At 38.2% G+C, this 15335-nt stretch overlaps 1 protein-coding gene across 1 annotated transcript in view; it reads right to left on the bottom strand.

The window, feature by feature from the left end:
* Positions 1-909: 909 nt before the first annotated feature.
* The window catches only part of FAM237B (family with sequence similarity 237 member B), a 45527-nt gene continuing 31101 nt past the window's right edge, over positions 910-15335 (bottom strand). Inside the window, exon 2 of the mRNA XM_060020578.1 lies at positions 910-1332. Coding sequence (XP_059876561.1) covers positions 910-1329 — 420 coding nt within the window. The 5' untranslated portion in view covers positions 1330-1332. The remainder of the gene's footprint in view (positions 1333-15335) is intronic.

Here is a 15335-nt window from a genome sequence, read left to right as displayed (position 1 = left end):
GATACATATATCAGAAGCCACACAGTACACTACATCAAGATTAAATATTACTTTTTAGGATAATACTGGCATTAGTTTTGGCACAGTTTTGAAGTCAAAATTATGTAGAAGATACCTGATAAAACTGGTTACAATTTTACTGCACTGATTGTTGTATTAAAAAATATGTTGTATTTGCATTTTAAGTGGTTTTTTCTTTAAAAAAAAAAAAGGCTTTACAAAGATGCCTTCTAAATTAAAAATTATTGACAAAATACCCCAAAATATGGAAATGATAATTCAATAGCCATAAAACAATTACATATCAACAAAAATACAATCTTCATCAATATTAAAGAATTAGAAATAATTTTGATAAATGCTACAGGAAATATTCGAGCTCATAAATACTGACACAGGGTTAAATTTTCAAGTTGGTGTCATCTTGCTTGAGGTATTTTCTGTGTTCTCTTAAATGTAAAACTCATGTTTTGTAAAATCCAGTCCTATAAGGTTAGAGAAGAAAAATTGTTAACATTTGTTCTAATATGAACTCTTAAGATTCCCTCCCTTTAAACAACCCTATTGAAACAATTAATTTCAAAAGCCTAAATACATGTGGATGTTTAAAATTTTTTTCAACAAATGTAATATGAATAATTACATGGCTAAATGGCTTTCTTATGAACTACTCATGGGGAAAAAATAAGATGATAATCTAATGATCTACAAAAATATATCATTCCAAGATGATTTAGAATCTAGTATTTGCACATCAGACCTCCTCTGGTTTCTAAATAATATAAAATCAGTAAAAATGAAAATCAAAGCTGATCATATTAGGAAAGAATATGGCAAATTTGTTAGCTTATTAGATAAACTTTAAAAATCAGAAAGATTAAATATTGAATTTTTAAGAAAACTAAACTGCTATTCTCTTAAGTACACATTTAAATTACCTCCTGTTATCTTCTGTGGAAAATTATACTTGGGAGGCATCACCTGTCTTCTGCCCATTCCATGGGATCTTGAAAGCAAGCAGTCTACATACATGTCCCAGAAATCCTGAGCTATGCTTAAGAAGACATTATAATGTCTAGGCTGCTGGGATTTTTGCAGGAACAACATGAAATTCCAGAAAGAATCCACAGTGTGCTCTATCTTGATTTCCTTGAGATCTATCAGTGTCAAGGAGCAAGCATTCCAGCACTGGAGATCAATGTCTTCCATGATCCCTGGGCTGTTGCTGGCAAGCACCCCCTTTTGAAATTCAAAATCTGCGTTAATCAGATTCATCAGCATCATGCAGCCCAGAGGTAGGTAGAACCATCTTCTTGTGGCAAAATTCATATTCTATACAGAAAAAAAAAATGAAGATATATTTTTAACTTAAAATTATTCAATTACTTGATGATCTGTTTAAACCTAAAAAGTTATAACTACTTATGTATTTGGTTTTTATCAAACCTAAAAAATTATAAATACTTATGTATTTGGTTTTGATCAAGTCAAATTTGCCTACTAGGTATTTATTGGTTTTCCTCTAAGTTGCTGACTCTCAGACTTTCCTTCGAAAGGATATAACAACAGCTTTACCAACATTCTGATAAACAGTCTTCAGGAGCCACTGAAATCCAACACATGTTTATGAAGTTGTGATACATTCATTTCATCAAAGACCTTTGGAGCTGAAAGAAACTCTAAAACGCATGTGTTCCAACCTTCTGCTTTTACAGATTAGAAAAATTCTCAGTGATATGATTCAGCAAGTTCTCAGGTCTCCTGTCTCTCTATCCAAGACTCCTACCACAATACATTTCAACCAAGAAGATCAAAATGCAGCCCTTTCTACAGGTAACCATAAAAAATGGTGTGTGTGGTTTTCTTTAAATTGACGCTTTCCAATCTATCAAGTGTTGGATGCTCAAGCACCATTTTAGGTTTCAAAGTTACTGATGAAATTTATTCATTGAAAAAATATTTGTTATGCACTGATATCTGGTGGATCCCTGACTTTTCTCAGGTTGTTCAGGAGCTGGTTAGAGAAGATTAACATACATACACAAAGGAGCACGAAGACAAGAAAAGTGATATAAGCCAATATGACATGGTGCAGCACCAATAACATTCAGCAAAATCTAGGTATTTTCTCACGATTCTTTGCACAAGTTTCCCTGAAAACTGATTGCTCAGTAAATCGGCCTGAAGCCTATAGGTGAAGTCAAGGTCTAAATTCGCTTTGAATGGCCCTACCATTCCAGGCTGGCATTGGAAATGTCCCTGACACAACCTTGACAGCCAGGTCGGAGGAGTGGAGCGGCGAGGACAGATCCGGAAGACAGTACTCACCTTCTTCCCCGTAAACCACTGTCCTCCACTCCCCCCTAACCACCGCCCCCCCCGAAAAAAGAAGTTAGGTTAAAGAGACAAACTCAACGAAACAAATTTAAACTTAGGTTAGTCGGGTCGTTTCACGTTGTGGAAAATTGTGCAGGTTTCCCAAACAGAGCTGACAGTGGCCAGTTTATAATACAAAGGACTGAGTGGGACCAGAGAATTTTATTCCTCAAGAATTTCAGGTTACCCTCCGGATCAGTGCTCTCCTGCCGGGTCGGGTCACCTGGACGCAGACAGGGAGCCCGCGGGGAATTGTACCTCTCTTAGGCGGCTGAGGCGAGCGTCCGGGTGCGATGTCGTGCGTGCGCTGCGCTCCCTCGAGGGATGAGGGCGGCTCTTGACTGGAAGGGACAAGAGGTCTCTGAGACTCCCACCCCCTGACCAGCCGAACCCACCACTACAGGCTGGTGACAGGTGGAAGCGGTGCTCTGCGACCTGCCGCCAGCGCACCCCGGACGCCCTGAACTCGACCTAGGGAACCGTCTCGGCCGCACCGCGCTCCGGAGCCAAGCGGCTCAGCTCCCCGGGAGCTGCGCTGCGGAATCTGCTGCAGCCGCTGGGGGCTCGAAGTCAGCCCTGCAGCCCGAACCACGCTCCCCTTCTAGAGACTGAGTGAGGGGGCAGAGTGTGTGGCCGCTCTCAAGGCCCCGCCCTCACCTTGCCCACCTCCCCAGTCCCGAGACTCAGGAACAAGGACAGTGTGAAAAAGAGTAAAGTCACAAGAGTATCTCACTAATGATGATAGATGAAAGATCCTAAACAAAATATTATCAAACCAAATTCAGCAGGATTTAGGAAAATACACATCCGTATCAAGCTGGGATTATCCCAGGGATGCAAAGATCAACATATGAAAATCAATTAGTGGATTCACCACAAAAACAAACTGAAGAGAGAAACCACTTGATTAAATGCAACAGCCATTCAAGATAAAAAACAATAAAAAACCTCTTAGTAAACTAAGAATAGAAGTGAATTTCCTTAACCTCTCAAACGTTATCCACCAAAACCCTACAGCAAGCATCTTTCTATGGTAAATCATTAAAAGTATTCTCTTTTAGAGTCAGGTACCAAAATGTTCATTGCAGCTCTATTTAGAATAGCCAGGACATGGAAGCAACCTAAGTGTTCATCAACAGATGAATGGATAAAGAAGATGTGGCACATATATACAATGGAATACTACTCGGCCATAAAAAGAAATGAAACTGAGTTATTTGTAGCTAGGTGGATGGACCTAGAGACTGTCATACAGAGTGAAGTAAGTCAGAAAGAGAAAAACAAATACCGTATGTTAACACATATATATGGAATCTAAAAAAAAAAAAAAAGGTGCTGAAGAACCTAGGGGCAAGACGGGAATAAAGACACAGACCTACCAAAGAATGGACTTGAGGATATGGGGAGGCGGAAGGGTAAGCTGTGACAAAGTGAGAGAGTGGCATGGACATATATACACTACCAAACGTAAAATAGAGAGCTAGTGGGAAGCAGCCACATAGCACAGGGAGATCAGCTCTGTGCTTTGTGACCACCTGGAGTGGTGGGATAGGGAGGGTGGGAGGGAGGGAGATGCAAGAGGGAAGAGATATGGGGACATATGTATATGTATAACTGATTCACTTTGTTGTAAAGCAGAAACTAACACACCATTGTAAAAGCAATTATACTCCAATAAAGATGTTAAAAATAAATAAATAAATAAAAGTATTCTCTTTTAAATTAATAACAAGACAAGGATTATCTTTGTTAACATTCAAAACAATACCCTCAAAGAAAGGTTAAAAAAAAAAAGGAGGGAAGATAAGGATTAGAAAGGAAGAAACAGAACTTTTCAGTCTAGTGGGGAGGCAGCAAAGCTATTGGTTTAGCATGGAGCTTAGAGATCAACTGCCTGGATTTAAATCCCACCTTCCAGGTTCAAATGAAAATTTTTGACTTTGGGCAGTTACTTAATCTCTTTGTGACTTAGTTTCCTTATCGGTAAAATGGGGATTAAAAAATAAACCTGGGGCTTCCCTGGTGCACAGTGGTTGAGAGTCCGCCTGCCAATGCAGGGGACACAGGTTCATGCCCTAGTCTGGGAAGATCCCACATACCGCGGAGCGGCTAGGTCCGTGAGCCATGGCCACTGAGCCTGCGCGTCCGGAGCCTGTGCTCCGCAATGGGAGAGGCCACAACAGCGAGAGGCCCGCGTACCGCAAAATAAATAAATAAATAATAAATAAACCTGTTTCATAGGGATGTTGAGATAATTAAATAAATATTTGTGAAGTGTATGGAATAGTGCCTACACATAGTAAGAATGCTATGTATGTGTTTGTTTTTGTAAATAAATTATATCCACAAACTATTTTACAAGAGTTTTGTAAGGTTTTGTAAGGTGTCTGAATATAAGCTCAATCTAAAATATCCACTGCATCTCTATACCTGAGAAACAAACAATATAAATTAGAAAAGAGATGTTATTTATAATAAGAAAAAAATATAAGATATCTAGAAATAAATGCAACGAGAACATTAAATCCTTTATGGAGAATTTTTTTCTTGAAAGGCATTAAAAAAATTTCAACAAAAAGAATGCTAATATGTGGTCTAAAGATATCTATCTTCCCAAAATAATACACAAATTTTCAACCAAAATCATATCAGGGTTAATGAAAAGTTATTCTAAAAGGTATATGGTAGAGAAAAGATCCAAAATAGCTAAGCTTTTCCTAAAGAACAACAATAAGGAAAGGGGACTCACTGGTGATTAAACAGGATGTCATTGGCTCAGGAAAAGAGAAATTAACCCACTGAGTAGATTAGAGAGCCTAAAAACAGATGTATACATTTATAGACTTATATGTGACAGAACCAGCATTGCAGATCTGTAAGGCAACAGTGTCTTTTTCACTAACTGAGGCTAAGACGATTGGTTATCCATACAGAGAAAAAAAAAAAAAAGTGGATTCCTGGGAACCCCCTGGAGGTCCAGTGGTTAGGACTCTGCTTTCACTGCGAAGGGCTCAGATTCGATCCCTGGTTGGGGAACGATGATCCTGAAAGTCCTGCAGTGTGGCCAAAAAAAAGTAGATTCCTACCTCATACAATCGCAAAAATCAATCCCAAGTAGATTAAGAATTTCAATGTGAAAAGCAAAGCATTGTAACTTTAAGAAGAAATTCAGAATATCTTTCTGATCTTGAGGTTGGCAAGCATTATACAAAATACAAGTAGTGCTAAGCATAAAAGAAAAATTAATACATTTGACTACATTAAAATTAAATCTGTTAATCACAAGACACCATAAATAAAGATAAAAGATAAAGTATAATCTGGGAGAAGACTTTTACAGCACATATAACCACAAATGGATTAGAATTAGGATCTAAGATATAGGAATCTTCCAAGGAATCAACAAGAAAAAGACAAATACCACAACAGAAAACTAGGCAAAAGGCTTAGAGGGCCATTTCATAAATAAGGAAACATAAATAATGAATGATTGAATAAGTATATTCATAACTTCATTGCAAGCAAGGAAGTTCAAATAGTGAAAGACCATAATAAGATATGAACTCACACCCATCAGGTCGTCAAAAATTAAGAAGTCTAGCAAAATCAAGTGTTGGTGAGCATATGAAGGGTATTAGTCAGGGTTATCTAGAGAAACATGGGCTAAATAAACAGAGAGATGACAGAGAGAGAGAGAGAGAGACAGACAGAGAGAGAGAGACTGATTTAGTATAAGGAATTAGCTCACATGATTATGGAGGCTGGGAAGTCCCATGATCAGCTGTCTGCAAGCTCGTGACCCAGGAAATCTGGTGGTGTAGTTCCAGTCTAAGTCCAAAGGCCTGAGAACCAGGAGAGCCAATGATGTAAATCATAGTCCAAGTTAAAGAGAAGACCAACGTCCCAGATCAACAGTCAGGCAGAGAGAGCAAGGGAGGGCCATCTTCGTTCAGTCTGCTAATTCAAATGTTAATCTCATCCAAAAGTACCATCACAGACATACCCAGAAATACTATTTAACCAAATATCTGGGCACTCCATGGCCCAGTCAAGGTGACATATATACTTAACCATCACATGAAACAACAGGGACTCTTCTTACACAGTGCTAGGAAGAGTGTAAATTACTTCAATTAGTCTAGAGCACAAATTGGCACTATCTTGTGAGTCCGAACAAGCACACAATCTACAATAAATCTTTTTACTCCCAGGAAAGATCTTGAAGAAACTCTTGTACATGGGCACCAAGAGACATACACTATAATGGAATGTTCATAGTAGCACTCTTCATAAAAGCCAGAAACATGGAAACAATCATAATGACCTAATGGTTAACAGGAGAATAGATAAATTAACCATGGTACATTCACAAAATGGGATGTAATTCGGCAGTGAAAATGAATAGACTGCAGCTATATGCATTATAGATGAAAAAAGCAAATTGCAGAAGATACCATCTTTATAAATTTCAAAGACAAGCAAAATGAAACCACATGTTCTCTATAAATACATATATATGATAATGTAATTTTAATGGTAAGGAAGTGATTAACACAAAATTCAGGAGAGTGGTTACGTTTGAGGGAATGAGATGTAGAAGAACGCACAGAGAGCTTCTATGGATGGTAAATTTACTAGTCTTTATGATTACAGTTGCCAACAAATATGTGTTAGGTATATTCTTTTCTACTGTCAAATAATGCATGTCAAAACTTCTAGGATAGTGACAAGACATATTTCAAATACATAAAGACAAAGCTTGGTGACTGGTCATATTGATATGAGATGGAAAGAAAAGAGAACTAACATTTTTGGCATGCATCCTTATGGGGGTGACAGTGACAATATGAAAAATGGAAAGGAAGATTAGTGGGGAGGATAAATTTGATTCAGGATGTGTTGCATTAGATTTGATTCTGGATCTTCTGAAGTATCTAAAATTTAGCTAGAAATTTAAGTTGAAAGGTCTCTGTTTTAATAGAAAATTACTTTTGCTATGAGAGTATACATTGATAAAAGAAAGTTGAGATGAAGATGGAAGACTATGTCCAAATTTAGGGGTCCATGAACTTCAGATAGAATCAGTGAAGGAAGAAGAGATAGAACAATCAGCCTATACAAGCTCCAGGGTGGTATGATGTCACAGAACTAAAGGGAGGATGCTATGGTCTGAATGTTTGTGTCCTCCAAAAAATTTATATGTTGAAATTCTAATCCCCAAAGGTGATGGTATTAGGAGGTAGAGCCTGTGGGAAGTGTTTAAGTCATGCAGGTGGAACCCTCCTGAATGCGATCAGTGCTTTATAAAGGAGGTTCCAGAGGGATCCCCAGACCCTTTTACCAGGTGAGGACACAGCAAGAAGTAGGTAGTCTGCAATCCAGAAAAGGGCCTTCACTAAAACCCAGCCATGCAGGCACCCTGATCTTGGACTTCTAGACTTTAGAACAGTGAAAAATAAATTTCTCTTGTTTATAAGCTACACAGTCTCTGGTATTTTGTTATGTTATCCTGAATGGACTAAGACCGAAGATACAGCTGAAGAATCAGAAGACTGCTATAGGTCAAACACTTGGAGAATTGGTCTTGAAATAATATTTTTCATTTGGCAAAAAGAAGGTGTAGTGGTGAAACTCAAAAGTACATAGTACCTTTAAAAATAGCCATGATAAATTCATGTGGAAGCTTTGATTTAACAGGTGGTTAAGGTCAAGTTAACTAATCCATCTAATTATCATTATATCTAAAAGAATCCCTAAGTAATAAGAACTATGTTTTCCACGCTATGTACCATTTTTATTAAAATCATCTTCGAAGATGGTGGAGTAGAAGGACATGCTCTCACTCCCTCTTGCGAGAACACCAGAATCACAACTAACTGTTGAACAATCATTGACAGGAAGACACTGGAATTCACCAGAAAAGACACCCCACATCCAAAGACAAAGGAGAGGCCACAATGAGACAGTACGAGGGGTGCAATCACAATAAAATCAAATCCCATAACTGCTGTGTGGGTGACTCACAAACTGGAGAACACTTATACCACAGAAATCCACCCACTGGAGTGAAGGTTCTGAGCCCCACGTCAAGCTTTGAAACCTGGGGGTCCGGAAATGGGAGGAGGAATTCCGAGAGAAACAGACTTTGAAGGTTACTGGGATTTGATTGCAGGACTTTGACAGGACTGGGGGAAACAGAGACTCTACTCTTGGGAGGGCACACACAAAGTAGTGTGTGCATCGGGACCCAGGGGAAGGAGCAGTGAACCCAGCGGAGACTGAACCAGACCTACCTGCTAGTGTTGGAGAATCTCCTGCAGAGGCGGGGGGAGGCTGTGGCTCACTGTGAGGACAAGGACACTGGCAGCAGAAATTCTGGGAAGTACTCCTTGGCATGACCTCTCCCAGAGTCTGCCATTAGTCCCACAAAGAGCCTGCATAGGCTCCAGTGTTGGATCGCCTTAGGACAAACAACCAACCGGGAGGGAACCCAGCCCACCCATCAGCAGTCAAGCAGATTAAAGTTTTACTGAGCTCTGCCCACCAGAGCAAAAGCCAGCTCTACCCACCACCAGTCCCTTCCATCAGGAAACTTGCACAAGCCTCTTAGATAGCCTCATCCACCAGAGGGCAGACAGCAGAAGCAAGAACTACAATCCTGCAGCCTGTGGAACAAAAACCACATTCACAGATAGATAGACAAGATGAAAAGGCAGAGGGCTATGTACCAGATGAAAGTACAAGATAAAACCCCAGAAAAACAACTAAATGAAGTGGAGATAGGCAACCTTCTAGAAAAAGAATTCAGAATAATGATAGTGAAGATGATCCAGGACCTTGGAAAAAGAATGCAGACAAAGATCGAAAAGATGCAAGAAATGTATAACAAAGACCTAGAAGAATTAAAGAACACACAAACAGAGATGAACAATACAATAACTGAAATGAAAACTATACTAGAAGGAATCAATAGCAAAATAACTGAAGTAGAAGAACAGATAAGGGACCTGGAAGACAGAATGGTGGAATTCACTGCTGCAGAACAGAACAAAGAAAAAAGAATGAAAAGAAATGAAGACAGCCTAAGAGACCTCTGGGACAACATGAAACACAACAACATTCACATTATAGGGGTCCCAGAAGGAGAAGAGAGAGAGAAAGGACCTGAGAAAATATTTGAAGAGATTATAGTCGAAAACTTCCCTAACATGGGAAAGGAAACAGACACCCAAGTCCAGGGAGTACAGACAGTCCCATACAGGATAAACCAAAGGAGAAACATGCGGAGACACATAGTAATCAAATTGGCAAAAATTAAAGACACAGAAAAATTATTGAAAGCAACAAGGGAAAAACGACAAATAACATACAAGGGAACTCCCATAAGGTTAACAGCTGATTTCTCAGCAGAAACTGTACAAGCCACAAGGGAGTGGCAATGATATACTTAAAGTGATGAAAGGAAAGAACCTACAATCAAGATTACTCTACGGAGCAAGGATCTCATTCAGATTCGATGGAGAAGTCAAAAGCCTTACAGACAAGCAAAAGATAAGAGAATTCAGCACCACCAAACCAGCTCTACAACAAATGCTAAAGGCACTTTTCTAAGAGGGAAACACAAGAGAAGAAAAGGACCTACAAAAACAAACCCAAACCAATTAAGAAAATGGTAATAGGAACAATATGGAACATACATCTCAATAGTTACCTAAAACGTGAATGGATTAAATGTTTCAACCAAAATGGAAAGGCTTGCTGAATGGATACAAAAACAAGACCCATATATATGCTGTCTACAAGAGACCCACTTCAGACCTAGGGACACATACAGACTGAAAGTGAGAGGATGGAAAAAGATATTCCATGTAAATGGAAATCAAAAGAAAGTTGGAGTAGTGATACTCATATAAGATAAAATAGACTTTAAAATAAAGAATGTTACAAGACACAAGGAAGATTACTACATAATGATCAAGGGATCAATCCAAGAAGAAGATAAAACAATTATAAATATATATTCACCCAACATAGGAGCACCTCAATACATAAGGCAACTGCTAACAGCTATAAAAGAGGAAATCGACAGTAACACAATAATAGTGGGGGACTTTAACACCTAACATACACCAATCGACAGATCATCCACACAGAAAATTCATAAGGAAACAGAAGCTTTAAATGACACAATAGACCAGATAGATTTAATTGATATTTATAGGACATCCCATCCTAAAATAGCAGATTACACTTTCTTCTCAAGTGTGCATGGAACATTCTAGAGGATAAACCACATCTTGGGTCACCAATCAAGCCTCAGTAAATTTAAGAAAATTGAAATTATATCAAGCATCTTTTCTGACCACAATGCTATGAGATTAGAAATCCAGGATTAGATTAGAAGTCCAGGACCAGATGGCTTCACAGGTGAAGTCTATCAAACATTTAGAGAATAGCTAACACCCATCTTTCTCAAACTCTTACAAAAAATTGCAGAGGAAGGAACACTCCCAAACTCATTCTATGAGGCCACCATCACCCTGATACCAAAACCAGACAAAGATACTACAAAAAAAGAAATTACAGACCAATATCACTGATGAATATAGATGCAAAACTCCTCAACAAAATACTAACAAACAGAATCGAACAACGCATTAAAAGGATCATACACCATGATCAAGTGGGATTTATCCCAGGGATGCAAGGATTCTTCAATATACGCAAATCAATCAATGTGATACACCATATTAACAAATTGAAGAATAGAAACCATATGATCATCTCAATAGATGCAGAAAAAGCTTTTGACAATATTCAACACCGATTTATGATAAAAAAAACTCCAGAAAGTGGGCATAGAGGGAACCTACCTCAACACAATAAAGGCCATATACAACAAACCCACAGCAAACATCATTCTCAGTGGTGAAAAACTGAAAGCTTTTCCTCTAAGATCAGGAACAAGACAAGGATGTCCACTCTCACCACTATTATTCAACATAGTTTTGGAAGTCCTAACCACAGCAAACAGAGAAGAAAAAGAAAGAAAAGGAATCCAAATTGGAAAAGAAGTAAAACTGTCACTGTTTGTAGATGACATGATACTATACATAGAGAATACTAAAGATGCCACCAGAAAACTACTAGAGCTAATCAATGTATTTGGTAAAGTTGCAGGACACAAAATTAATTCACAGAAATCTCTTGCATTCCTATATACTAATGATGAAAAATCTGAAAGAGAAATACTCCCATTTACCATTGCAACAAAAAGAATAAAAAACCTAGAAATAAACCTACCTAGGGAGACAAAAGACCTGTATACAGAAAACTATAAGACAATGATGAAAGAAATTAAAGAGGATACAAACAGATGGAGAGATATACCATGTTCTTGGATTGGAAGAATCAATATTGTGAAAATGACTATACTCCCCAAAGTAATCTACAGATTCAATGCAATCCCTATCAAATTACCAGTGGCATTTTTTACAGAACCAGAACAAAAAATCTTAAAATTTATATGAAGACACAAAAGACCCCGAATAGCCAAAGCAGTCTTGAAAGAAAACAACGGAGCTGGAGGAATCAGAGTCCCTGACTTCAGACTGTACTACAAAGCTACAGTAATCAAGACAATATGGTACTGGCACAAAAACAGACACATAGATCAATGGAAAAAGATAGAAAGCTCAGAGATAAACCCACGCCCCTATGGTCAACTAATCTATGACAAAGGAGGCAAGGATATAAAATGCAGAAAAGACAGTCTCTTCAATAAGTGGTGCTGGGAAAACTGGACAGCTACATGTAAAAGAATGAAATTACAACACTCCCTAACACCATACACAAAAATAAACTGAAAATGGATTTGAGACCTAAATGTAAGACCGGACACTATAAAACCCTTAGGGGAAAACATAGGAAGAACACTCTTTGACATAAATCACAGCAAGATTTTTTTGATCCACCTCCTAGAGTAATGGAAATAAAAACAAAAATTAAAAAATGGGACCTAATGAAACTTCAAAGCTTTTGCACAGCAAAGGAAACCATAAACAAGACAAAAAGACAACCCTCAGAGTGGGAGAAAATATTTGCAAATGAATCAATGAAGAAAAGATTAGTCTCCAAAATATATAAACAGCTCATACAGCTCAATAGTAAAAAAAACAAACAACCCAATCCAAAAATGGGCGGAAGACCTAAATAGACATTTCTCCAAAGAAGACATACAGATGGCCAAGAGGAACATGAAAAGCTGCTCAACATCACTAATTATTAGAGAAATGCAAATCAAAACTACAATGAGGTATCACCTCACACCAGTTAGAATGGGCATCATCAGAAAATCTATAAACAACAAATGCTGGAGAGGGTGTGGTGAAAAGGTAACCCTCCTGCACTGTTGGTGGGAATGTAAATTGATACAGCCACTATGGAGAACAGTATGGAGGTTCCTTAAAAAATTAAAAATAGAATTACCATATGACCCAGCAATGCCACTACTGGGAACATACCCAGAGAAAATCATTATTCAAAAAGACACATGCACCCTAATGTTCATTGCAGCATTATTTCCAATAGTCAGGTTATGGAAGCAACCTAAATGCCCATCAACAGACGAATGAATAAAGAAATGTGGTACATATAGACAATGGAATATTACGCAGCCATAAAAAGGAACAAAATTGGGTCATTTGTAGAGATGTGGATGGATCTAGAGACTGTCATACAGAGTGAAGTAAGTCAGAAAGAGAAAAACAAGTATCGTATCTTAATGTATATATGTGGAACCTAGAAAAATGGTACAGATGAACCGGTTTGCAGGGCAGAAATTGAGACACAGATGTAGAGAACAAACGTCTGGACACCAAGGGGGGAAAGTGGCGGGGCTGTGGGTGGTGGTGTGATGATTTGGGAGATTGGGATTGACATGTATACACTGATGTGTATAAAATGGATGACCAATAAGTATTTTTAAAAATAAATAAATAAAATCATCTTCACCAGCAGCAACATATTCATCACCACCCTATCATGATCCTTCTATTCCCAGCATATTCCCATTGTCCCCAGATTTCATCTCTGAATTATATCATATCTCTCCTTTTCTCTCTGTCAATTTAGGCACTGATCCCACTTCTAAGTCCCTTCCATTTAATTCAGCCTTTCTTCTGCAATTAGGTATTCATTTTCACTACAATATTTGGCATCTATCACTACATTGGTTGTCTTTTTTTTTCTTTCTATGGGAACATGTAATCTTCCCTACTAGTTTATAATAATACTATCTTTACTTCCTGTTCTTCTAGTGACTGGCATATGACACAATCAGCACTCAATAAATATCTTTAGCTGATTTCTACTTCATATCCATGATATTCCCTCCACTTAGGGAGTTTTGTCAGCTTTACACAAGGCAAACCCAAGTCTTTCAGAACTCTAGTGCTCCCTGTGAAGACTTCCTGGGTTAGTCAGGCCAGTGGCCTATTCATTTGCCCCCATTCTTCCTACCTTCCAATCACTTAGCTGAAGTTCTGTCACACTTTTGTTTATCCCATTTCTTTTCTTTTTTTTTTTTATTTTTTAACATCTTTATTGGAGTATAATTGCTTTACAATGGTGTGTTAGTTTCTGCTGTATAACAAAGTGAATCAGCTATAAGTATACATATAACCCCTTATCTCCTCCCTCTTGTATCTCCCTCCCACCCTCCCTAACCCACCCCTCTAGGTGGTCACAAAGCACAGAGCTGATTTCCCTGTGCTATGCGGCTGCTTCCCACTAGCTATCTATTTATCCCATTTCTTCTTTATACAGCTTGTTTCTCCAGGAAATACTGCCATAATCACACCCTCAGAGAATTCAGAAGAGCACTCCACAGACAGCAAGGACATATTGACTAATGCTGAATACCCACAAAAAGAATAATTTTTCAATTCACTGACTTTCTGACTCATTATAATGAAAGACATTAATTTAAAAAATCTATGATTGCAATTGCCTCTAGTAATCCTTAATAACAATGTATTTATCAAAGTGTGATTCAATGACCTTGGGGAGAAAGAGGGCAGGAAATGAAGTTGAAACAAACAAGTACCCTGCAGAGAAAACAAGCACTAGTTGACTGCTGAGTAATTGAAGGGAAAGTAGACATTATATTTTTCAGGAACACAGGAGACAAAGAAGCACAAAATAGTGACTCTGAGACAGGAGAAAAAGTGTTCAAGAGAGAAGTCGAAAAAATATCATATAATCCTTACCCCTGACAAAAAAGACCATTAACAGAAATAGTTTGTTGTCATCATTTAAGAAGAACAAGAAATAAAAAGTTTAGCTTAGGTTTGTTTACCTTTAGTTTAGCTGAAACATAGCATATGTATAAACATTATGTATTCCAGAATCCTTACTTTACCTCTTTGCATTATTTTTTAGTGGTTGCTTTAAGGATCACAATATATATACTTTTAACAGCCTACTTAGGGTTAATATTGAATCAATTCACGTCAAATACAGAAATCTTGCAAGGTAGGAGTTCATTTACTCACCCTTGCCTGTTTTTGCTAAAGTTGTCAAATGTATAACATCTACATACATTAAAACTCTATGATACAATGTTATAATTTCCAGTGCTCTCATTCCCCCCACAGTCAAGATCTGAATTTTCATCTGTTTTTATTTCTCTTTAGTGTGTAGAACTTCCTTAGTATTTTTTTCTTTTTTTTTTTTTTTGCGGTACGCGGGCCTCTCACTGTTGTGGCCTCTCCCATTGCGGAGCACAGGCTCCGGATGCGCAGGCTCAGCGGCCATGGCTCACGGGCCCAGCCGCTCCGTGGCATGTGGGATCTTCCCAGACTGGGGCATGAACCCATGTCCCCTGCATCAGCAGGCGGACTCTCAACCACTGTGCCACCAGGGAAGCCCCTTAGTATTTCTTATAGTACATGCCCACT

The sequence above is a fragment of the Delphinus delphis genome, chromosome 9 (assembly GCF_949987515.2).
Source record: "Delphinus delphis chromosome 9, mDelDel1.2, whole genome shotgun sequence".
Taxonomy (NCBI): domain Eukaryota; kingdom Metazoa; phylum Chordata; class Mammalia; order Artiodactyla; family Delphinidae; genus Delphinus; species Delphinus delphis.
This window is presented reverse-complemented; position numbering and strand designations above follow the sequence as displayed.